The following is a 27187-nucleotide window of genomic DNA, read 5'->3' on the forward strand; positions in this document are numbered from 1 at the left end:
TCACAGTTGATGGGGTTCGGGTAATATACCTTTGAGTGTTGGGGGGGTTCTGAGATGATGCTGCCTGGACTGGAGCAGTGCAGCTCGGGGTAGCATTGGAACCTGTAGGTGTTTTGGGACAGAGGAAGAAAATTGATAATGGTGGTTACTTGAAAGAGAGCCACAGAATGTTCTGTATCTATGTATTTTTTTGGAAAATTTTCTGTACCACTGACATTTCATTACTTTTGGAGTACTGTTGCTTGGACCATGTTTATTACGTATGAGTAGGGGGTAACTACTGGCGTTACCCATCGCTGTTATAACCCTGTTGGTATTTTGAAGAAATCAAATTTTGTTTTTCTTTCTATTTTTCTTTGTGGGGGGGGGGGCGAAAACACTTCCCCACACCCACTAAGGAATGGGGTCAGGGATCATTTAATATTACCTTTCACATACTGTAGCTACAAAGACTGAGGCACTCAGAGCGATATGAAAACAAAATTCCCCAAGATCCAAATTTTAAAAAAATTTTCAAAAAATTATTTTGCCTAAAACACTCTCCGGCACTCATTGATGAACCTCTGAAAGACCCGTACAGCCATCTCTGAGAAAAATGACAACACAGACAGACATTTCTCTTATAGTATGGACTAGCAAATACAACCCGTCGCTTTGCTGACGGGTGTTTTAAGGGGGGGTGACAGAGGGAGAGAGAGGAGGTAGGGGAGGAAGAGAGAGAAGAGAAGAGAAGAGAAGAGAGAAGGGAGGCAGAGAGGAGGAGAGGAGGGAAGGGAGAAAGGGAGGGAGAGAGGATGGAGGGGAAGGGGAGAGGACGGAGGGAGGGAGAGAGGACGGAGGGGAGAGAGAAAGGAGGGAGGTGGGGATAGAGGGAGGAGTGATGAGGGATGGGGGAGCGAAGATGAAGGGGAGAGCGAGGAAGAGGGGAAGAGCGAGGAAGGGGTGAGGTGGGGTGGGGAGAACTCTGCCTCACCAAACGTTGCTATACACTCTTGGAGGGGTGGGGGCGGGAGCGAGGATGATGGGGGAGAGAGAATGGGGGGTGGAGGGGTAAGTGGGGAGGGGTTTGGGAGTGGGAGGAGATAAGCGTGAGGGAGGGAGGGAGTTTTGGACTTGCATTTGGTTTGAGGGACTTGAGGGGGAAAGGGGTTCTCAACTTACATTTGGCAGTGGCACTTGTGGAGAACGGAGTGGGGAGCGGGGTTGTACAGGATTGAACAAAATGGGTTATGTTAAAACAGCACATTAATACAGCATGTGGAGACCACCCAGATACTTCCATGGGGGGTAGAGAGGGGTGGGGTTTGGGAGGAGGTGAGTTTGAGGGGAAGAGGAGGGATGGCAGCATTATGGGAAAAGAAGACAGCATGAGGGGAAGGGAAGGCAGTGTGAGGGGAGGGGAAGGGAGAGCGGCTTGAGGGGAGGGGAAGACAAAGCAGTGTGAGGGGAGGAGAAGGGATGGGAAAGCAGCTTGTGAGTAGAGGAAGGCAAGCTAGTGTGAGGGGAAGGGAAGGGAAGCATGATAAAATTCACCAACACAGCAACATTTTTTTTTAACCGCAGGATTCCATATAAAAATGGGTGGGAACATTTAAAACCCACGATATCTTCCTGGCAAAGGCCTGCCTGCCTGCACGCTCGCACATGCAGCGACCTTTGCACCCATCTGGTCGGCTCACTTTGAATCTGATTCGTACGTGATACTCTGGGGAAGCCGTTTAACATTGAAGACTGAACCGTCAGTCCTTAACAGTCCCTTTAACAAAGGGGGAGGGTGTGGAAAAAGGGGGGAGGGGAGAGGTGGGGGAGGAGTGGGAGTGGGGAGGGGTGGGAGAGAGAGAAGGGGAGAGGGAGGGAGAGGGGTGGGAGAGAGAAGGAGAGGGGTGGGAGAGAGAAAGGAAGAGGGATGGGAGAGAGAAAGGAAGAGGGGTGGGAGAGAAAGAGAGGTGAGAGCAAAGGAGAGGGGAGGGGGGAGGTGGAAGGGGAGCATGATGATGTGGAGAGGGGAGGGGATGAGGGGGATTCTGCCAGAGGTGATGCCCGGTTTAAGCTCCATCCAAGATATGGCACACATTGATGAATCATCCTGCCTATGAAATACCAAGTTGAGAGGTTATAGCTGGGCCAGGATTCAAACCCAGGCTAGAAAGTGAAGAGCAAGTGCACATACCTCTCGGCTATCCTGCCGTGATGTGGTGATTCATTGCTTTGTAATCACTGAAAACATTTTTGTACTCATTGTTATCATCATAATTATTTTGCCTTCCTAACTCCGGATATTTCCCCATGGAGAACCGCACCAATGTATCGCCATGGAAGCTTGTGGAGATCGATGCGTGAAGAGCACTCGCCAAGTGGCTAAATAACTCAAGCAAGCACTTCAACAAAATGGTTGAAGAAACTTAAAAAAAAAAGAAATGTTTAACTTTACAGATGTATTTATCTATATCGTAGTGACGGGTCGTAAAATGAAAGATCGGACAAAAAGGGGAAATGTCGTGTCAAATAAAATTGCACATTTTCAGTGGATGAGCCACCACTGAGGCACCACATGACAATGTTGGGCAAAACACAGGCGAGTGGTGCCTGAACATTATTTAAATTAATCGATACATATATATATATATATATGTGTATATATATATGTGTGTATATATATATATATATATATATATATATATACATATATATATACATATATATATACACATATATATATACATACATATATACATATATATTGTTACGAATTTGGAAGCCTTTTGCACACAGACAGTCAGCAGTCCCATAGTTCAGTTATTTCGTGAAGTATATGTGGATAGTTAGAATCGCTCCCCTATGTCTAACGGGTTAATTTCATGTGTGCGCTGTGGGTTTCTTTTGAAGTGAGATTTTTTACATCTTTGAATCTGCCAACGCCAAAAAAACCCTCACTTCACTCCTCCTCCCACCCTGCGGGCGAACAAGCGTTTCACCCGCCCAAACTTCACTTCACACCACGGCGCCATAACACACGTGTTTCTGACTACGGACGTGGGCGGAGCCCGCTTGCTTCGGAGCTTTGACTCTGCCCCATCAAAAAAGAATGTCTCCCCTCTCGACACTGGGGAAGGCAAAAGAGCCTCTCTCGGGGGAGGAGCACCGAGACGCCAACACGCCCCTCTTCCAATCACGGCTGGCCACCATGACACCCAAACCCCCTCGTCCAATCCAGACAATCAGATATAAATAAATTGGAATCAGACAAAAAGACCCTAACCGCGCGGTCAAAATATTGGCATCCACGGTCCATTACGCGACCCGTCGACTTCGGAGTTATCCGGAGTGACAACCTTCAATTCCCGGTGTTTGGGGGGGGGGGGACGGCCAAAATGCTCCATCGAGCAGTCGTTCCCCACCCCCGAACCACCCGGCATCATAAGAATATATATATATATATATATATATATATATATATATATATATATATTATTGTGGTTACCAAATTCGCAAACCACCATTCAGGTCCCTTAGGTGAGGTATCTCGGTAAGTATATGTGTAGTTAGGCCCAAACCCGTTGTCTAGTGGGAATACATGTCATTCATGCGTGCTGCGACTCTTCAGGATAGCCGTTTTTCTTTTACTATCTTTATTTTGGACCAACCGCCATTGTTACCACCACCAACCACAACATCAACCACCCACCGCGGCGCCGCTTCACGTCACACCTCGCAACCGTCGCATCGCCACCGTTCTTGCGCCGCTTGTGGGTACCGGTGTTGGACTCGTGCAGGGCGCGCGCCGAACAGCGTGTACAAAACCACGGATTTTCCGCTCCAAAAACGGATCAAAAACGACACACGCCCACTTTTGTTCAGTCCAATCGGTGAGCGAGGGGCGATTTGGCCCCGCCTCCAGGGCGTTGGAGGGCGATCGCTATATGCAAATTTATGGATCAAAATGCATTCACGCCCACTTTTTCTCGGGCCAATGGGGAGCGAGGTGAAAGGTCGAAGGCAGGGGGTCAAAGATGAGAGAGCGAAGCCACGGGGCTTATATAAGCGACCGCGTTCGTCAGTCAAGAGAGTTAAGACTTCGCAGTCGGTGGAGTTGGGAAGAAGAAGCAAGAAGGAGTTGGTCGTCGTCGTGTGCATTGGAGTCGGAGCGAAGGGGACGGAGCTGTGGAGAGGCGGCAAGGGCAGACGAGGGGGTGCTCGCGTCGTGCCGGGAGCTGCACACCAGGGAGGCCGACGGCGCGACCTGGTCGAGGTGGAGACGCTCGTCGCGGGACTCGAGGCAGAGTAGAAATCCTCCTTTCCCCCGAGCATCAGCAACCCCCTCCTGTTTCCCCCCGCGCTGAGATAGTGCGACCAAGGGGGCCCCTTTCCCACCCCCTACCAGACACTGTCCGCGAGGCCCGCGGAGTTGAGGCACCATCGCCGCTCCGCGTCTCATCACCAGACGGGTAGGCCCGACCCGGTCTCGGCCTCAGGCCCGCCTCATCCTTGAGGGTATTCTTTTCTTGGTTTTGGGTATGTGTTGTCGGCGCCGTCTGTGAAGTAAAATTGTATAAGTGTTGCCGTGTGCTCGCGTAATCGGTATTAGATCTGCATTGTCGCATTTGCTTTTTGTGTAAAATTGCATTGTGTTTCTTTTCCTTTTCTATGTGCTTTTGGTGGAATTGAATATGTGTGCTTTCCGTTCATCGCGAATAAATGTGCTTTGTGTTGAACTGTTTCCCGCTTCGCTTCGTCATTTCTTTCATTGAATCCTCATCTTGCTTCACGTAAAGGGTTGGTAGTGGGCTGAATAAGCCCGATAATTAATCGAACCGTCGAGGCCGACGATAACACCGCTCGGTTATCCCGATAGTACGGAACGGGTCGCTTAAGTGGCCCGTGTCCGAAGTCGACCTGCGGCGAGGTGCGATCGCCCGGTCTACCCTCCGTGTGGGTACTTCGGTAGGTCGAATTTGGCGAGCAACCCTATCCCACGCGGGGGCTGATTGGCTCGATCGCGGTGAGACCGAAAGGTCCACCCGTGACTGGTTCCCGGCGTTAGTCCGAGAGGGTCACGACTGGATTGTCCGTCCGGTGGGCGACGTGCCGCGATTCGAGTTACGTGGCCGTCAGCACGCCGGCGGGCGCGAATACCGTAACAATATATATATATATATATATATATATATATATATATATATATATATATATATATATATATATATACGTACATATACAGGTGGCTGCAAAAGTAGGCATACAACAATGAAAAACAAAACGTGCGCACAAAACGTATTATTGCTATTACAAGCATATCAAAAATAACATACCAATAATAAACATATCAATAGTAAACATATTAATCCCTCAAATGTTCAAACGGTTTGCCCCCGGCATTCACACTCTCCACTAGTTATAATAGTGGTATAATCCTTACTGTATACCTACTTTTTCAGCCCCCCCCCACACACATACATATATATATATATATATATATATATATATATATATATATATATATATATGTATTCAGTGACAGTGCAAATAGTTTTGCTGTGTATGGCCACGGCTTGGAAATGAACAACCAAGCAGTTTGTAGCACGCTCAACAAGTGGCTTAAGGATCCAACGAAATGGTTGATGAGGAACAGCTGGCTTGGCAAGCGATTAGCGATCAGTCATATAAACACCATGCACCCGGAGACGCCCGGAATGTCAAGCAATGTGCGAATAGGACAAATGAACACTTTTTTTGTTTGTGGTCAAAATTGTTGCTGAGATCAATGAAGAATTTCAAATTTTGAAATTCAGCTCAGAGGAAGAGATTTTTGAGGTTATGGAATGTACGGAAATGAAATAAAGCCACAAATGCTGGCGTCTCTGGGTGTTTATAAGCATTGCAATGTAATCCACCGATTCAGTCCAAGAGATCCGATTTTCATCTACACTAAAAAGGTAGTGTGTGTGTGTGTGTGTGTGTGTGTGTGTGTGTGTGTGTGTGTGTGTGTGTGTGTGTGTGTGTGTGTGTGTGTGTGTGAGTGAGTGTGTGAGTGTGTGAGTGTGTCTCCTCCATAACTCCAAAACTATAAAACCTCGCAGCCTGAAACTTTGCATGCATCCTAAGAAAACTCGAAGGAAGTGCAAGAGTGAAAATTGGGTGTTTGGGTTAATTAAAACACCCCTTTCGAAGATAATTAACGGCCTTATTTAATAATATCCTTCATGAGGTGATCCTCAGCCACCTTGCTGTCTCGGGTCTTGAGGTGTTTCCTGGGTAACCTCGCTGGGGTCTGAAGCTGCCATGTTTTTTGGCCTGCTCAACCATGACTTGACTTGGGTGTTTGGGTTAATTTTCAGAAGGTTTAATGGATCCCTCCCAGGTAGGTCTCGAAGTATCCACCGTCGTGTGTGTGTGTGTGTGTGTGTGTGTGTGTGTGTGTGTGTGTGTGTGTGTGTGTGTGTGTGTGTGTGTGTGTGTGTGTGTGTGTGTGTGTGTGTACACATATGGAGTTTCAGAATGTGGAATGGAGTCCTCCCCAGGGTGGGTTCCAAGTTTCCACCTTCATTTCGGTTAAGGGGTCACGATCCATGCACCAAGCTGTGATGTTTTCTGTTTTCAAAGTTTTGTGCCGAGGGCTCTCTTCAGGATCGTTACTGAGCCCCGGACGACTTCCAACTGTAGATCATTTGTGGGGATATTCCAGGGATGGTTTTTCAATTCCTCTGTGAGGTTCTTCATCACGCCCATGAGGTTCTTCATCATCACTGGTACAACTTTGGCATTCTTCAGCTTCCAGGAACTTTTCACTTCATGCTTGAGGTCTTGATATTTAGTCATTTTCCTGATTTCTGCACCGTTAGTCCAAAATCAGCAGAATTAACACCTCAATTAGCAATGACTTCTTCCCTCTGTTTTTGCACCGAAGTATGATATCTGTTCGCAATGCTTTGTTTTCATTAGATCGTACATGAGTGGTACTTCAATGCCTTCAGTGATTGCTTTTGGTTCATTTTCCCCCAAATTTTCTAGAACTGGAATATCAAAGTTTTTGCAGATGTACCAGCGGATTACTTTACAAACTGTTGTGTCGTTGTGTGTACAGCTGTTCTGACACGTGTGTGTGTGTGTGTATGTGTGTGTGTGTGTGTGTGTGTGTGTGTGTGTGTGTGTGTGTGTGTGTGTGTGTGTGTGTGTGTGTGTGTGTGTGTGTGTGCGCGTGTGCGCGTGTGCGCGTGTGCGCGTGTGCGCGTGTCTCTCTCACACCCCTCCCCCCACAGTGAATAGCAACTCTTCCCACCTCCCCACAAACTCCCCCTACCCCTTCTCACCCGACACCTACCTCCTCTCTCTCTCCCTCCCCCCTCCCCACACACTTTATTGACCCATCAGAGAAGCGACAGGTTTTATTTGATGGTATCCAATATAATATTTCAATTATATATGTACTTTAATGAGTCCGTGAGAGTAGATCTTGTTTTCAAGGCAAGGCATGTTTGAATAGGCCGAATCAATATGGTGGCTAAGACCCCTGCGAGGTGAACTTGGACCAAGGATCAGCGTTTCATGGAGGTAACATACATACATAAACATACACGGGGAGCATGTGCCACAGTGCATTGATGCGTCCACTTTCCGCCAGTACTCCAGGGGCCTCCGTCTCGCCATCCCTCAGGCAGATGCCTGGCCCATCTCCGTCTCTTAAGGACAGGTCATTCCAGACACTCACCTGAAGGGACTGACTCAGGTTAACAACACCTCAGCACCACCCCGTCACACACCACTTCAGTGCGTTTGCGGAGTGAAGTGTTTTTATGATGGCCGGTGTACAAATACTGCCACCAACCTCCCAGGAAAGGTAACCCACTGCAGGAGGATGTCTGCAGATGCAGTTGGACACCAAATATGGATGGCCATTGGCTCACAAGCAGTTCCTCGGCTCTTTGACAGGTTTTTCGTTTTTAGTCCTGCTTGGTGTCCATATCTATACACTCCAATTTCCAAGCAGATGTGATCTGCTGATAAAGTTGGTGTTCACAAATCCAGGTTGAAAGTGGCCAGGCTATGTGGAAAACTGATGACCTCGACGATTTCACCATGCATTGTAAGAGGAGAACCCAACATGGTCGGAGGTTTACATTCAGCATGGAGTTAAGCCGTTAATTATCTTTAAAAAAAGAGGTGTTTCAATTAACTTAGCTTGTTGCGAGGCAGTTGTCCTGAAACAACTTGCCTTTGCCTCATGGAAAGCAAACCCAACTGAGGGTAATCTCAGTTCCTTCCATAAAGCTCGGAACAAGTGTGTTTCTACCCTCAGGAGAGCCAGAAAACATCTTTCTAAGCTCAAGTCTGAACTCTGAAACCTCTCTCCCTCCTCCAAATCCTGGTGGCATCTAATCAAATCTGTTTCAGGTGTATGTTCCCCCTCAATCCCCTCCCTTACCTCAAATGGCCGCACTGCTGCGACCGCACTTGAAAAGTCTGAATGCCTAAACTCAGTGTTTGCATTGAAATATTTTGTCCGAAACACATCACTTTCTGTACCCACCTTACCCAGTCACACCTATCTGTCCCTGGACTCTGTGTCCTTTTCTTCTGACAAAGTGGAGACTTTGCTGTCAAACCTCAACTCAGATTCTGCGACAGGTCTAGACGGCATCAGCCCACGTGTCCTAAAAACCTGCTCCTCTGCTCTTGCTCACCCTCTCTCTGTTCTATTCACCCTCTCATTTGCTCAAGGTCATCTGCCATCGACTTGGAAATCAGCAAACATCACTGCCCTGCATAAAAAAGGTGCAAAAACAGATCCCTGCAACTACAGACCAATCAGCCTTCTCTCAATCACCAGCAAGGTGATGGAATCCATCATCGCTTCAGACATTAATTCCTTCCTCTTCTCCAATGGCTTGCTTTCCGATCATCAATTTGGTTTCAGACCAGGTCTCTCTACCCTGGATATGCTGCTTCTGCTGTCCCAACAATGGGTTGAGGTCCTCAATGCCGGACATTAAATCAGAGCCGTATCCCTGGACATATCACGTGCTTTTGACACAGTCTGGCACCCTGCCCTGCTCACCAAACTCTCTTTCTATGGTATCCAAGGCCATCTCCACTCATGGCTCGCAGACTTCCTCTCCTGTCGCAGTCAACGTGTGGCCCTAAATGGAGTTCTCTCATCCCCTCTTCCTGTCCAGGCTGGAGTTCCTCAAGGTAGCGTTCTGGGTCCTGTTCTTTTTCTGGTTTTCATCAATGATCTCTCCGACTCTCTGGAAAATCCTCTATATCTCTTTGCCGACGACTCCACCCTCTTCCGCACCATCTGTCATCCCTCAGACCGCAAGCAGCAGCTTCTTCGCTCACTGCAGATCTGGATAAAATCACAAACTGGTCCAACAAGTGGAACATGTCTTTCAATCCGGACAAATCTCACACTCACTTTATCTCTCCGAAAGGACGATTTGGAACCCCTCCTCCCCATCTACTTTCTCAACAATCCTCTGGAATAAGTACTTTCTTTCAAGCTTCTGGGTCTCACGATCTGCCATGATCTTTCCTGGGAAAGCCGCATTTCCAATCTGGCCAACAAAGCCAATCGCTGACTGGGAATCCTCTGTCATGCAAAGTCCTTCCTCGGCCCACCTGAGCTCCTGACCACATTCAAAGCTTTTGTCCGCACCCTGATGGAGTACTGCTCTCCCCTCTGTGCTGGTGCTCCTGCCTCTCATCTTTCTCGGCTTCACGCTGTCGAAACCAGGGCATTTCGGATCATTGGCATCTCCCACGATGAGGCTGAGTCTTTGGGCCTCTCACTCTCTCGCCGCAGGCAGGTCAGTGGTCTTTCTGTCTTCTACGGTCTCCTCTCCGGTCTCGCCACCACTGCTCTGTCTGCGATTTGTCCTCACCATATTTCCGCAGGGCACTGAAGGTCCGCCAACGACCCCCTTCTGGTAAAACTACCAAAATCACGAATCACTGCTCACCTTCACTCTTTCATTCCTCTTTTTTCCCGCCTTTGGAATAAACTCCCTCACTCTGTTCAATCCCATTCTTCTCTCCAAGCCTTCAAAACAGCTGTTCACCAGCACCTCGTATCTTCCCCCATCCAAATCCTCGATCTTTTCTACCCCCGATAATCCACCCAAGCCCACCTCCTTCAAATTCCCTGATTTCCTTCCTGAAAGTTCCTGTAATGTCTATCTTGTGTACCCCATGTCCCCCCTCCCAATCTCTCTCCCTTCCACAGATCTCCTAATGTCTCTGTTCCCAACTGTTTTGTCCTTCCCACTCCTGCCCCTCTTGTCTCACGTTCCCCTTGCTGTGTGTTGTGTGTTATCTCTCACACAAGCCTCGGCAAGGTATAGAAAAAACCCCCAAAAAAACCTCCCAAACACCCAATTTCCATTCATGCATTTCCTTGGAGTTCCCTTTGTATGCATGCAAAGTTTCAGGCCAATCGGTGTCATGGTTTTGGAGTTATGGAAGAAGACACACAGACAAACAGACACACAGACACACTATATTAGTACATAGTATAGATAGATTGTGGTGTAAATAAGCCTGGTGGCTTCGTGGTGCGGGTGGCTGTCTTGGGATTTTAGGGTCCTGAGTTTGGGTCCCGTTGGCTGATGAATTAACACCAGGTGGGGTTGACTCAGCCTGTCATCCTTCTGAGGTCGGTGAAATGAGTACCAGTGTACTGGTATAGGGGGGGCACAGCATCAGCGGCATCGTCGTGCCCCGACAAAATGATAGCTACCCGGCGGCCAAGCTGCCATATGCAAGAATAAGAGCATGGTGTAAATGCAGTCGAGGCAGGAAACCTACCGGTATCCAGTGTGCATAAAGCTCCCTTCACGGCAGCCGAAAAAACAGCTGCATCTTCCTCGGAACCGAAATTGAGGCCATAAACCAATTGTTTGAACCTCCACTGATGGAACGTTGGTGTTGCCTCATGATAGTTGAGGCCCTTGGGGATCGAAAAGTTTATCACCACCTGGAAAAAAAAAAAAAAACACGCACAAGCAATGATGAAAGATCAGGTGGAGGATGAATTGTAAAATACCGAAAGCATCTTTTCACCTTCTCAATTTTCCACCAAAGCCAGCTTGTCAAGGTCAACACACATCTCTAGTTTGAGATGACGGGACATTGTTCCTGTGCAGACAATTGGTAATAAATGGAACACTGCTTAAGTGGAACGGGGATTTCAAAAGCAAAATGAAGTCTGCTCTGTTCATCCTATGATTTGCCTTCGGTCATCTTCCATCTTCTTCAAGTCAGACATCACCACATTTCATAAACAAGGTGCAAAACCCGATCTGCTAAACCGGAGACCAATTAGCTTACATTCAATCATCAGCAAGGTCATGGGATCCATCATCGCAGTTGATATGAAATCCTTCCTCTTCTCCAACAACCTCGTCAATTTGGATTCAGCCGAGGTCACTCTACCTTGGACATGGTGCTTCTGCTCTCCCAACAATGGATGGAAGCCCTCAATATCAGAGATCAGGGTCGTCTCCCTAGATACGTATATCTCGAGCATTCAATACAGTCTAGCATCCGGTCTTGTTCTCTAAAATCTCTGCCAATGACATCCAAGACCAACTACACACATGGCTGACCGACTTCCTCTACTCTTGTAGCCAACATGTGGCTCTCAATGGAATCCTTTCATCTCCTCTACCTGTCAAGGCTGGAGTACCCCAAGGCAGTGTTCTTGGCCCTGTCCTATTCCTGTTCCTGTTCTTCATCAACGATCTTTCTGACTCCCTGGAAAATCTTCTTGAACTCTTTGCTGATGGCTCCACACTCTGCCATGACGTCCCACATCCCTCTCATCAGCAGGCAAGCAGCCTCTTTCCTCTCTGCAGACCTTGATAGAATCACAAGATGGTCAAACACTTGGAATATGTCTTTCAATCCTGACAAATCTCACACTCCCACTCTCGCTTGGGTTCTCTCTCCGAAAGGACCATCTGGAAAACCCTTCCATCTTCTTCTTCAACAAACCACTTGAAGAGGACAACTCAGTCAAACTTTTTGGCCTTACCATCAGTCAGGATCTTTCTTCGACGGACCATATTTCCGAGATGGCCTGAAAAGCCAGCCACTGACTGGGCATCCTCCATTGTGCAAGGTCGTTGTTTTTGACAACTTTTGTCAACCGAGAAGACCTTAATTTGCAGCTTGATGGAGTACTGCTCTCCCCTTTGGGCCGGCACCCCTGCCTCACACCTATCTCTCCTGGACACTCTCAAATCTAAAGGTCTCAAAATCATTGGGATCTCCCACGACGAAGATGAATGTCTCGGCCAGTTACTTTCACATCGCAGACAAGTTTGTGGCTTCTCTGCATTCGATCGCCTTATTTTTAGTCTTGCACCATCTGCCCTACAAGGCTTGAAGATGGCTGTTCACCACCACCACCCCCATCCATACTCATCATCTCTTATACCCCAAATTACCCCCATTCCCCCGATCTCAAGCACTCCCTTTTTGCAGGTTATTGTGATTTTTTTTCCCCTCTCCTTCCTGTTCTTGCTGTGTTTTTCAGTTTGTGTGCAGATTGTTCACCCCATGTGTCCTTCTCACCATGCCCCATTGATCCCACTTATACTCTGCTGTTGGTATTTTCTCATTTCCGTTCAATTCCATTCTGCTCAAGCTCTTCCATAAGCCTCGACCATGTATACAAACATAAACAGGCACTTCTAAAATTATATATAGTACAATTTTCCTTATCAGGAAGTCGGTAGAATTCCTACGAAGCGATGGCGATGGCACGGACACACCATCTGTTTAATACCACACAAATCCTCAAGATAAATCCACCAAGATACACATTTATAAACCCATAAAGTACCGAACCAGCATGTGCAGAGGATTTCACATCCAACGACACTCATGAAGCTCGTGGAAAGCATCGCTTAGCAACAAAACTGAGACCCAGACAGCCGAACTGAAAATTGGTTTCAGCTCAGCACTTGGATAAAACACAAATCTACTGCATTTTACAGTGGGAATGTGGATGACTAGTCAAATTTTTCAAAACTTGAAAGGATTACACAAAGTGGGTATAGCTGCATACCAATGCGATGGGCAATGAAGGCCCAGGAGGGATGGACGGGACAACGCCTGTCAATCAGCCTGGTGAGGGCGGACCCGCGGCAACACATTTGACCGATGGCCAATCACGCCGATTCCATAATTATGGGTGTGATTAACAGTGGAATATTATTGTTGCCCATTATATAATAATACGACAATTTATTGCAAAGTGTTTTCACGCATAATTGACAAGATATTTCACAGTGCAATAAAAAAAAAACACAAAATTCATACATTTTAAATCCAAATTGTGTATCCTCAATTGAGAGAGATGTATAGCATCATTTACAGGCACAACCATTGGTCAAAAAGACCATCCCAACACCCTTTAGCATTTTTTTTTTTAATGTTTTAAAAATTTACTTCTTGCATACTGTAAATCATCCCCCAATCACCAAACCCTGGTACCTGTCGAGTTTGACAATGATGGCCAACGATGCGGTAACTCCCGTTAACATTCTCGTACAGGTGGACCAAGGAAAAGCCCTGCACTCCTCCCGAAGGCATCCATTTTTTGCTGTTGTCATCGTACAACAACACAATTGCCTTCACTTGGCCGATGCTCTGCTCACCACTATGAAAGAGTGATTGACCACCTCTCAACAGCTCTTTTCAAAACAAACAAACCAAAATAGCCACAATCTGTGAATACAAGGAAATTGCTTGTGGCTCAGCCATGCGAAAGCTTCACTGCAAAAAAAGACAGATTGTTTTACAGAACAGTTGTAGGAGAGTACTGCTGCTAAATTAATAGTTCCAATTATTTCAACCTTCTTGCGGGGTCGGCAAGAGAAGGTCATTGACCCAAATCTTTCACCGATCGGCTGGCCAGGCCTGCGATTCCACCGAAGGTGACGGAATGCACAAGTCGCCTATTCTTTGTGAAGGACACCATGGAATCTTTAACACCCACCAGCTAAAGCTGGCAGATGGGAGGCCCAGGTTAACATCCATCCGAAGGAAGGCGCACGCACACACACACACACACACACACACACACACACACACACACACACACACACACACACACACACACACACACACACACACACACACACACACACACACACACACATCGATGGATCACGCTGCCTGTGAAACACCGGTGTGGCAGTTTGAAGCATGGTCGGGATTCAAACCCAGGTTAGACAGCTCAGAGGGGAGTGTGCGCACTTCGAGGCCATCCTGCAAGCCAGTGTCCTTCTATGGAACAGTGCGAATGGTTTAACCACTGAACCCTGTGAGAGGGAGTGGTTACCGGCACCTTTTGACCTGTGCTGTAAAGGCAAATTGTGAAGGGCCAGAGCCCTGAAAAAATGTCGGCCATGATGTCATCTCCAGATCTAATCTACCGTCACATCAAGTTTTAAAATGACAATCACCATTCAGTGTCCAGAATGAGTGATAGATGAAACTTGCACATTTTACTCTGATAAGCAAGAGCATAAACAACACTCAGATGCACATAATCTCACAACTGTCCCCTTTCAACAAAAAGTCAGATCAATTTAGTTTCTCACCAAAGTTTTTCAATAAAACGATTAATTTAAACTAAATTAAGAGAAGTTTTTATTATTATTATTATTATAATTATTTAGTACCATGTGGTAGGTTTTGCACCGACACAAGACTGACCTTCATTACTGGGTGCCACCATCTTTAAAATGCAGTGGTTTGTGGGATATCTCATGCAATATTGAATGTACATTTTTTTTGTTCTTTAAAACAATTACTTCAAGAGAAGAATTGAAATTGTTTGGTTATAATACATCAGTTTGCTTTTCCATGGGTTTGGAACTGTGAACCAGAATAGCACGAGGTTTCTTGACCTTGCAAGAAGTCATGGACTAAGGGTGGCTGGTTCATGGTTTCAGCACCCACAGGCTCATCGCTGGACTTGGTATTCCAACGCTGGTGGTGCAGCAAAGGAGATTGACCATGTCATTGTTGATTGTCGCTGGAGGATGATCCAGAACTGCAGGGTCTACCGGAGTGCTCAGTTCCTCAATACCGACAACAGGTTTGTTGTAGCAACTCTGAAGTTTCAGCTTAAATCTGGGAGAATGGTACCATCCCAGCCTCGGCTGGATGTTGGTCAAGGATGAGAGGGTAGCCGAGGCATTTGTGAACAGGTTGAGTGGGGATTTGGGGCGGGGGGGGCGGGGGGGCGGGGGTTGGGTGTTTCAGGGGATCTTGAAGAGTTGTGCAGTACGTTCAGGGCTACCATCCTGAAGCTCTCAGTACCTGGCAATGTATTTGCTAAGATAATTACCCTGCGCTCACAAAGCGAAAAGCAGGGTTAAGCGATCGATAGCATATCGGCAGCGTATGTCGTACGTCGTACGTGTCTGCATTTTGTTAAGAGAGTATATCAAAAACCATTCAGCAGAGGAAATTGAAACTTTACTACATGTTATGTGACCATGTGATATGGCGGTCACTTTTGAGATCAACGGAAGCCAATTTTCTAAAATCCTCAATTTTCATCCGATTGACTCGAAATTTGAAGACCATTTGCATATCAAGTCACTAAATTCAACCACCAACTATTTTTGAGGTCAACATCGGCCAAATTTCTAAAATTGTGAATTTTCATCAGATTCACTTGAAATTTAAATAGGATTTGCATAAAAATGAGCATAATGCGTCATGTGGTCTGGCAGCCATATAGGATCAAAGAAAAGAAGAAGAAAAAAAAAACCCAATAAAAAACAAGAGTTGGGTCACACCAAGTCCTCCTTCTCAAGACTGCACGGATTATGTATTCAATGAATACCATGTAATTCTTGATAGGATTTGCCACAATCTGCTTGAGCTTTCATAACGACATTTGCTTTCAAAACCTTTAACCTAAACTTTAAAAAAAATACACACCGACATAGCATCACATTTCAAGATGTCCCTCGCAAATGCAGAATGAGGCGTTCCTCAAGAGCGAACGATTGTTTCAATGGTAAATAGAGAGATTAGTTCATATCCCCTCCAGCCAACCTCATATTGCCCACATGTGTACAATAAGGCACCACATATTTGAGAGGTTCGGTTTCAGAAGACCTGGCAAAAATAAAAACATTTAAAAAAAATAAAATTATATACTATGATTAAAAAAAATACAGGTTTAAGTACCAAATAACTCTACAAAGTAACAATTTATTTATTAATAATGATGTATGAATGCCTCCGTTGATGTAGCCAGTAACACTTCTGCCCATGCTGATCACAGAAGACCAAATTGAAATGGAGAGTAGGAAGGGTGGTGTGTGCACTTGTGCACCCACACACACACACACACACACACACACACACACACACACACACACACACACACACACACACACACACACACACACACACACACGCACACACACACACACACAGACACACACACACACACACACACAGTCAGCCTCCCTGGGATGAGGGAAGGATGAATGAAGGAAAGAAGGCAAAATGTATTCTTCAATGATAGCAGGAACTCTTTCAAAGAACATGGAAGGAGAACACTAAATTAGATAGTATTGCTTCTCGAAGCAATAATGAAATATAAAAAAAGTACACAGAAGGAACACACAAACAACAATCTCAGCCAGAAACTCTCAGGGATGCCTCTTCGTGGTGGTTGTACCCCCCCCCCCCCAACACAAGACGGACCAAATCTTCCCCACTCCTCTTTGCTGCCAGGATTTGTCAGGACGGTGCAGTCATGGTATAAGAGCACTCACTGATCATTCTGCATGAACCAGACTACTACCCCTCTCTCATTTTGTAGATGTACCCCTCACACACAACCACTCAAATCACCACACAACACACCAACACATCAAATATCCACAACAAAAGATTTTCTTCTCTTTGGGGAGTGTCAGCAGTCCTTGATATTCTTCTCCTCTTTCTCTTCCTTCTAGTCGGAAGTCAGGTCAGGTATGGGAGCATGCTCCGGAGAAGGGTGCCGCTGCATCCACTTTCCGCCGGTACTCCAGGGACCTCTGTCGAGCCATCCCCCAGGCAGATGCCTGGCCCATCCCCATCTCCTTGAGATGCTGATCAACTTGCTGCAACCATGAGGCACGTGGTCGGCCTATTGGCCTCCTCCACCCAAGAGGCTCCCTCGCTGAGAGAATCTGGGAGCAGGATCGGCATCAGGAAAACGAGCCACATGTCCATACAGCCGCAGCTGACGCTCACGGACAATGCAGGTAACAAATCTCATTTGAGTCTTTCTCAGCAACCGCTCATCGGACACAAAGTCCGAACAGCGATAGCCAAGGATTCTCCGAAGATACCTGGAACCAAAGGAATTAAGTCTCCATCTCAGATCCTTGGTCAGAGTCCAAGTTTCACATCCACAGAGGAAGACTCGGACTTTCGTCCTCCCGCACAGGTGCAGGCAGCACCACACCCCATGATGCAGTGAATCCATGACTCCCCAAGCCCGACCGAGACATCTATTGACCTCTGGCTCACAGCCAGCAGAGACATGAATATCACTGCCAAGATAAGTGAATCTCTCTGTGACCTCAACATCCTCACCACAAACAGGCACAGACAGGACAGCAGCATCCAAGATGTCATTGAAAGCCTGGATCTTAGTTTTGACCCAGCAAACCTGTAATCCCAGCAGCTCTGACTCCTCATTCAGCACCCGGAGGGCCCCCAAAAGGATATCTAGAGTCTCCGCAAAGATGACTGCATCATCTGCTAAATCAAGGTCAGAGATCTTGAAATTCCCAAACAACGCACCGCAGCTTGAACTCTCTGACATCCTCCCCAGAATCCAGTCCATACAAGTGCTGAAAAGTGTAGTCAGAGAGACAGAAACTAACCCGAGGCCCACCACAATAAACATTTGCCCAACATTTAAAACTCGCATCACTCGCTCGAGGGCCAGAAGGAGGAGTACCGTCCGCTGCACAATGTGCGATGAATGGTTCCATCTGGCCTGTATCACTCTCAGTAAACAATCAGACGACAAACATACATGGACCTGTGGGAGCAGCTTTCGGCTAAATCCAATCTCGGACCCAAATAACGATGTACCTACAAAGTCCCAAACAAAAAACTACCAACCTCATCACTTCTACCCCATACACCACCACAACCGGCACGCAAACCACCACCTCAACCCCAAAAACGCACACATAACCTTAATATCTTCCAATACAAAACAGATGGCCTCATCAGCAAGGCCGTGCAACTTAAACACTCCATTCTCACAAATAACATTCACATAGCTATTACAAAAGAAAACAAATTACACCAGAAACACAAAACACCGACCATCTTCAACTCGACAACGATATGCACAGACAGACCATACGTCAGAGGTGGAGGCCTCATCACATACATACACAATTCACATTGATACACAGATAACATGCAAGATACAAAAGCACTTATACCACCAGACAATGCACTCGAACTTCAATCTTTCAAAATTAAAATTGGTAACAAAGAACAGATGAACATCATAAACATTAACCTACCACCAGACACACAACTCACTGTACCAACCAAATACTCACCACAACTGCAGAACCTTAGCCACCTCCCAAACACCATCATCGAAGGGGACTTCAACACCAAAGGCATGGCCCGGTACACCCATCACCAACCAAACACCAGATGCCAAACCATTGCCACACAACTAAATTCGCTATTCACACTTAACAAACCAGAATGAATGCACATGCACGTGCGTGTGCGTACACACACACACACGCACACGATCGGGAAGATATATATATATATATATATATATATATATATATATATATATATATATATATATATATATATATATATATATATATATATATATATATATATATATATAGTTGCACAGATTGAGCACAGACAAAGAAAGATCATTGGAATGAGGAAGAAAAGGTCAGGTCAACTAGGATGGAGAACAAATCATAATAAACGCCAAAGACCAAGGACATGACACGAATGGCTTTAAGGAGATGGCAGGACTGAGTGAATCAGACAAGTGTAGGTTCTGCAAGGTAGAAACAGAAAGCACGTGTCACCTCCTATCGGGATGTAAAAACACTCATGTCAGAACAGCCGTACACACGAAGGCACAACCAGGTATGTGGAGTAATCCATTGGCACATCTGGAAAAATTTTCAATATCCCAGTTCCACAAAACTCATGGAAACATGAACCAAAAACGAACATTGAAAACAAGGAAATAATGCACACGTACGGCGTGATGATCCCATTGAACGTAAACAAAGAAAACAAAGCATTGCAACCAGATATTGTGCTCAGATACAAAAAAGGAAAACACGGTATTGCCAATTGAGGTGTCAGTGTCCAGCAATTTTGGTCGAAACAACACAGAAGTCAAGAAAATATCCAAATCTCAATATCTCAAAAATAAAGTGAAAAGATCTTGGAAGCTGAAGAGATCAAACATACCAGTAATAATTGGAGCAACAGTAATGATAAAAAAAAGAACCTCACAGAGATCTTAAGAACTATCTATGGGAATATTCATACAAATTAACTGCAGGTGGAAGTTGTCCAGGAGCTCGGTGACGATCCTGAAAAACGCCGTCAGAATAAAACTTTGAGAACAACAAAACTTCACAACTTGGTCCATGAATCACGATCCCTCGCTGAAATGGACGTGTATACTTTGAGACCTGGGAGGACTTTGTTCCATATTTTGAATCTCACACATGGAGGACGACACATGCGCGCGCACGCACGCACACATTCTGCTCTTCATCCCTTTCCACCACAACGACATACCAAAAATCGCATCCCTCAGCAAACAACGAGACAACCTAAAATGCAACACAGCAACACTCCAAAGCACCAGACATCGTTGAAAGGATTCAAACGCAAACTCCTACAGCGGCATTGACACCCTCACATGCAGTCATAACCACAGACGACATACCATCAGATAAACAACAAGCTAACATTCTCACAGATCATTATGCAAACATAAGTCACATAGGACCCCAAAAGGGTGAAAGAAGCACTGTATTACAAGATGCAAACTCATTGACCAATTCCAAAACACCATCACACAATTCACTCACAAACAAATACCAAAAATAATCAAAAACATAAAAATCTGCAGCCTGGCAGCCCTGGCAACCTTTAATGGCTTCAACATAAGAAAACCACCAAAGCGCACTATTCTCTCTATAATAGGCATCAGAAAAGCATTTGGCTCTCTCCCAAAACTCGTATTCACAAACAAAATACTCAACGCAAACAAACGCAACAACACCCTAAAAAACTGGCTCACCATCTTCCTCAGCACCCAACAAACCTGGCTCACCATCAACATACGAAAAGTACCCCCCTCAAAATCAAATCACTCTATTAACAAATTACACCAACGACTAGATCGGCACTTGGTAGAGCGCATACCCCTGCCAGGCTGAACAGTTTCCGTTTTGTATCCCGCTGATAGGCTGGATCTGGATTTGGACCTGAACCAAAATCTAATCGGCTTGTTCTTGTCACCGACCTAACTCATCCACCATGTTTTGTCGTAACTCGTTCATAACCTTTTTGAAATATCATGCTCTACTGTATATCGTTTTTGGCCCTGTCTCTCATCCATTATCACTTTAGAAACTCGAGGGGGAGCACTCGGGAGAGTGCAAAACCTCCGCCGCCAATACTGCCGGGTCACTCAAGTGAACCTTATATCTTATTCATTAAATATGATGTCAACAGTGCTGACAAAGTTATAGTTCTTTGCTCCATTTGGGGGGGGGGGTTGGAAATCACTTAAAACATGTAGGGATGCAAAAAAAAGAAATCGAAATTTTGTTGAAAAAAAAAGTTGCAAAAATTTTTTTTCTCTAACAATTTTTTTTTGGGGGGGGGGGTGGAAATCACTTAAAACATGTAGAAATGCAAAAAAAAATTTCTCCAACAAATTTTTTGGGGGTGGGGTGTTGGAAATCACTTAAAACATGTAGAGATGCAAAAAAAAAATTTCTCTTAATTTTTTTTTTTGGGGGGGGTAACAATTTTTTGGGGGAGGGTTGGAAATCACTTAAAGCATGTAGAGATGAAAAAAAAAATTTCTCTTAATTTTTTTGGGGGGGGTAACAATTTTTTGGGGAGGGTTGGAAATCACTTAAAGCATGTAGAAATGCAAAAAAAAAATTTTCTCTAACAATTTTTTTGGGGGGGTTGGAAAGCACAAAACATGTAGAAATGCAAAAAAAAATTTTTTTCTCTTAGCAATTTTTTTTGCGGGGGGGTTGGAAATCACTTAAAACATGTAGAAATGCCAAAAAAATTTCTCTAACAATTTATTTGGGGGGGGGGGACCAAGTCCAAAATCTAATGGCATGATCCTTGGACCATACCTAACCCCCCACCAAGTTTCGTCGAAATCCGTCGAGGAGTTTTTCCGTAATACTGTTCACAAACAAACAAACGAACAAACAAACAAGCAGTCAAAGACTGGTACTTACGAAATCGTCAACTTGACCTCTGACCTTGTCTAATAAAAGCTGTCTCTGGAGAAGGTAGTGACGCAAACCAGAAGTTTCTACGACGATTCTGTACCAAACCATCAAAAATCGTAACGTCGACTGAACCAAAAATCTCCATTTCTCCACGCAATTATTCAATATTATTTTATCAAAGTCACAAAACTGTAATATTCGGCCATCCACCAACAATCTTTACATAATCCGACGGCTCAGCGAGTCAGGCATGCGACGATAACCTTTATTGGGATAAAAAAATGACTTTTAAACACCATCTTTATCGAAAACACAGTCAGCGCGCACACAGAAAACCTTAACGTGACTCAACGATGCGTCTGCTCGAGCGCACTGCATCATGGGACGACCCGTGACGCGTTGAGTGAAATATTTTTTATGCAATCTTAAAACTTCTCCAAAACATCCGATTTTTAACAGAACTTCGACAACCAAGCTTTAAACGTCCTAAGCGATCGCAAAAACCGAAGACAAAATTAAAATCGAAGTTAAAACGAATTCGTAACGTCGAGCGAAGCAAAAATACTCCATTTCTCCACATTAATTTACGGAATTATGTTTGACCTCACTGTGACCTTGACCTTTGACCAAAATCTAATCAGCGCAAGCCATCACCCTCCTGAATCACGTGGTGTAATTTGACATTGGTAGCTTCTTCCATTCTCGAGTTATTGTGCCTACAAACAAACAAACAAACAAACAAACACACAAACAAACAAACAGAAACGGAAGTGATCAATATACTTACGAAATCTTTAGATTTCGCAAGTAACAAGCAGTCATAGACTGGTACTTATGAAATCGTCAACTTGACCTCTGACCTTGTCTAATAAAAGCTGTCTCTAGAGAAGGTAGCGACACAAACCAGAAGTTTCTACGATGATTCTGTACCAAACCATCAAAAATCGAATGTTTTGGATGTTTGACCTCACTGTGACCTTGACCTTTGACCGATTTTGACCAAAATATAATCAGCACTAGCCATCACCCTCCTGAATCACGTGGTGTAATTTGACATTGGTAGCTTCTTCCGTTCTCGAGTTATCGTGCCTACAAACAAACACACAAACAGAAACGGAAGTCATCAATATACTTACGAAATCTTTAGATTTCGTAAGTAACAAACAAACAGAAAGGGGGTGAAAACAGTAACCTCCGATCTTCGATGGCGGAGGTTAATTAAAAAAAATTCTCGTATCCACATCTGGATCTTCACCAAAATCGAATCAACTCATCCTCGTCACCCACCCAACATGTCCACCAAGTTTTGTCCGAATGCGTTCACTACATGTTAAGATATCCTGTTCACAGACAGATAAACAGGGGTGAAATCATAACCTCCGTCCACATTCGGTGATGGAGGTAAACATAGTGCTAAACCACTCATCACACTGAACATCCCTATCCCCTCTCCCTCCACACACACACACACACACACACACACACACACACACACACACACACACACACACACACACACACACACACACACACACACACACACACACACACACACACACACACACACACACACACACACACACACACACACACACACACACACGAAGCAATAATACTTGGTGTCACTTTTAACAAATCCATGTCATTCTCAGATCACATCACGAACATTAAGAACCATGCGCAACCCCACTTAGGATACTCACAGGAACAGACTTCATACACCACAAATAAACAACATAACTAATACAAATACAGTTTATGACATCAGTCAATGACTGTGCCAGCCCATCCTGTGCTTCCAGCCTATCAAAACATCTAAAACACCCAACAGGCAACATAAAACAAAACCCTGTGAATCACCACAGGTTGCACATAACACCCATCGAGCACCTACAGACAGAGGCAAGATGTTAAAAAAAAAAAAAATAATAATAATCAAAGACCTACAGACAGAAACACCACAACGATACCCTTCTAAAATCTAAACACCCCCCACCAATCAACGACAATGACAAAACGTACATCCAGACTCACATCACCGTACCTAAGTATGTGCATAAACAGCCGATTATTGAGAGTGCCTAAACAGCCGATTATTGAGAGTGCCTAAACAGCCGATTATTGAGAGTGCCTAAAACAGCCGATTATTGAGAGTGCCGAAACAGCTGATTAGTTGAGAGCGCCTAAACATCCGATTAGTTGTGTGAAACTAAACGGCAGATTAGTTGAGAGCGCCGAAACATCCGATTAGTTGGAAGCGCCTAAACAGCAGATTAGTTGAGATCGCCTAAACAGCCGATTAGTTGAGAGCGCTTAAACAGCCGATTAGTTGTGAGCGCTGAAACAGCCAAGTAGTTGAGAGCACCTGAACAGCCAATAGGTTGAGAGCGCTTAAACAGCCGATTAGTTGAGAGCACTGAAACATCTGATGAGTTGAGAGTGCTTAATGAGCCGATTAGTTGAGATCGCCTAAACAGCCGATTAGTTGAGATCGCCTAAACAGCAGATTAGTTGAGGACGCTAAAACAGCCAATTAGTTGTGAGCACCTAAAACAGCTGATTAGTTGAGAGTGCCTGAACAGCCCATTAGTTGAGAGTGCCTCAACAGCCGGTTCGTTGAGAGTGCCAAAACAGCCGATTAGTTGTGCGAGCCTCAACAGCTGATCAGTTGTGCACTCCTAAGTTACGATGAAATGCCTTTCAAACACATTGTTGAGTTAACGGCTCAATAAATGGTGGGTTTGTGCGCGCTGTTCGTGAGGAGAGACACGATAACCTTCGCTCTGTTAAAACAACAGGGTTTATTCCTGAAGCAAAAACAAGGGTTGATTGACCGGCGTAGGGATATGACGGCAGGTAGTGGTGGGGAAGATGGGGGGGGGGGACACATAATGAAGAATAAATAATTATGTACAATGAGAATAAAACAAATCTAAAGAAAAGAAGACACCTCACACCAGATTCAGTTACTGACTGGAAAGGGACAAAGCTGGTGGATGAACAGGTGGAGGAATGGGCGCAGGGCAGCCACGAGCCGGCGATGTGGAGAGGGTGAGGAGGACGATGGGCAGTATGATGGGTAGCAGGTAACAGGCAGAGGAAATAGACAGAGGCAGGTAGGCATGACGACCTCCTCCACTGTCCTCCTCAGAGTCCTCCTCTGAGTCTCCCTTTTCTCCTCAGTTTACCTCGGAACTTTTCTCCTCGTGTTCTTCTCAGAAGTCAGCGTTTCTCTCCGCACACACCTAACCGTCCGATTAGTTGCTCCCTCTTCTCCCCGGGCAATGCTCCACCCCTCCGAGGTGATCCTCGCTCCGTCCCTTGGGAGGCGTCTATAACTCCACCTCTCTCTTGCTTTCTTGCCAGTCTCCCGGCACCCCAGGTAGAGGTTTACATAGGGGGTTATACACACAATTTCCTTCTCCATAAACCATTACTAATTATTACCACCCACCACCCCTGTATGGTGCACATACAAACACGACATTCCTTAAGCTGATGTGTCCCTACTTATTACATCAAGATAGGTAACTACTCACACATGGACGATGTTACTCTATACATTCCTATCTGCTCTCAGGTGATATCTACTAACAACCCCCTCCCCCCCCCCCCAACAGACGTAACAATATCTTTAGTTTTGTGCACCATATAAGAGGGCACCTCACCAATTCACCGAAATGACTCCGCGTTGGCCTCGCGTAATATGTCAGTTTTCGTTTGTGTATTTCAACAACAGCACCATGTCGGGAAAGAAAAAGAGGGGAAAATTTTTCATGAGAGCAACAAACTAGTTTAATCAAGCTGTGACTTGAAATATTCAAGTCATGCCCTGACCCAAACCATCTGGCAACTACATTAGTGAACAGGAGTAGATGGTCACACAAAATAGGCAATTAAGGCTATAGTAGCCTATTCTGTTTGTACACCTGAGTGCATTTGGACCACCAGGATTGACAATTTCCACTTGAGATCTATCAATAGCTCCAATAAGCCAAGGAAATTGTGATATCGCATGGAATCCTTCTGTTGCAGCTCTCCTTTGAGCATCAAGAAAAAAGTATAAAGTTCATTTTCTTCTCACAAATGGCTGTCGTGACGCAATTAATCACTTTGTAACATGTGGCTTGTGAAACAGCACACGCATCTCAAACATCCAATTGAAATGATGCACTTGCATAGAATTGCAGCGCTATGGACAATCACCGGAGGGGGTTCAGCACATTGCTCCGCATCGTAGGTTGATCCAGGTCATCTTGCACTTCACTGTTGGATTCAGCATCCAACGAAATGATTCCTTCGAGAGTCTGTACAATGCCGGACAAATTTGATATCCAGAGGATTGCATCTATCCTCGAGGATGCTCAACGCACGTCGTCGGTGAACTGCTCTATTCCTATTCTATCCTCTTCTGTCTCCTCTTGAGCTTATTCGAGCACTCCCAACACATCCATATTCATCATCCCTTGTAAACTACCAATTGTAAGCCATGCAATGGTCGCTTCAAGACCTTAAACAAGCCTCGCTGACGTGTAGAAGTTTCTTTGTTGTATAGACGCTTGCGACTAGGTTTTGATCCGCATTAGACTCTTCAGCGAACGGGTGATCATCGCACGATTAGCGATTCTACACGCGTCTAACTTTAAAAACGCCTTTCGTAAGTTCAGCCCTATCTGTTAGGATGGACGGAAGAAAACCCGGTCACTTGGCTTCAAGATCCTGGTCTTCTTCTTTAACGACCACAATTATTCTCACGTTCTCGTGGGCTTGGCTGGGGGAAGCTTGGCCACAGTGTTTCACGAACCAGCTTGCCAGGACTGATGCTTGACTAAGTTGATGGTAGGAATTTGTAATTTGTTCATAGTACTGTCGATAGCTCTCTTATGCTTCAGTCACATTTGGCTCGGCGGCCGTAGGGTTTAAAAAAAGTCTACGGCCACGAGCAATTATAGGGCGGCCGCAGTATTTCCACGGTCACACAATGTAGCAGTCACATGTGTTTTTATTTTTTGGGTAGCCGCATGGGGTATTTAGAAATTGTGGAGACCGAAAACGTGGGGGTGCCGTACGGTCTTTGATTTGATGTCGCACGGTGACCTTAGGGCGTCCCTGCGGCGGCCATAGAATTTTCAAGGCAGACGCAAGGTAGCCTCAAGGTGACCGCAGGGGGACCGCAGGGGGGCCCTAAGGCGAACGTGGAAATAGTGCGGCCGCCGTAATTTTTTGGGGGTTGGCAAAATTCATTTTTCATTGATAAGAGCCTACGGAAATCGCACGAATAACGCAAGCCCACCGTACGGTCGACGTGGAACACATCTACGTCATGGCTACGGCTTGTCGAATTGCTACGGCCAACCGAGAAATGAAAAAAGTTATAACTCCGCGCTTTAATTCCAGAGACCCCTACGGCCTGTAAAAGATAGCCATACGGCGTAGGGCCACCTTGAGGCCACCTCAGAAACTCTGCGGCCGCCGCATGTTTCTGTCAATTCAAGGGGGGGGGATACTAGCCGTAGAACAAATGTGACTCATGCTTTACTCTTCAAGAGGGAAACCGTGGGATATTTAATGTCCACCAACTAATACCGGCAGACAGAACGCTCAGTTTAACGTCCATCAGAGTCCTACCTGTGAAACACTGGGATGACAGT

At 45.5% G+C, this 27187-nt stretch overlaps 1 protein-coding gene and 1 long non-coding RNA gene across 4 annotated transcripts in view; one reads left to right on the plus strand and one right to left on the minus strand.

The window, feature by feature from the left end:
* The window catches only part of LOC147033175 (uncharacterized), a 388661-nt gene that overhangs the window by 222701 nt on the left and 138773 nt on the right, over positions 1–27187 (plus strand). The window lies entirely within an intron of this gene.
* Positions 1–27187, minus strand: part of LOC147033182 (vasodilator-stimulated phosphoprotein-like) — a 62233-nt gene that overhangs the window by 21074 nt on the left and 13972 nt on the right. For 2 of the 3 annotated variants that reach the window (XM_085871306.1, XM_085871305.1), the window contains exons 2-4: positions 13495–13660; positions 10801–10969; positions 30–102 (exon numbers count right to left, since the gene is read on the minus strand). In XM_085871306.1, the coding sequence (XP_085727432.1) occupies positions 30–102; positions 10801–10969; positions 13495–13660 (408 nt within the window). The remainder of the gene's footprint in view (positions 1–29; positions 103–10800; positions 10970–13494; positions 13661–27187) is intronic. The other variant, XM_085871304.1, reaches the window with a different exon arrangement.

Source organism: Eptatretus burgeri, chromosome 2 (assembly GCF_056783735.1).
Source record: "Eptatretus burgeri isolate ZD-2024b chromosome 2, Ebu_testis_v1, whole genome shotgun sequence".
NCBI classification, from domain to species: domain Eukaryota; kingdom Metazoa; phylum Chordata; class Myxini; order Myxiniformes; family Myxinidae; genus Eptatretus; species Eptatretus burgeri.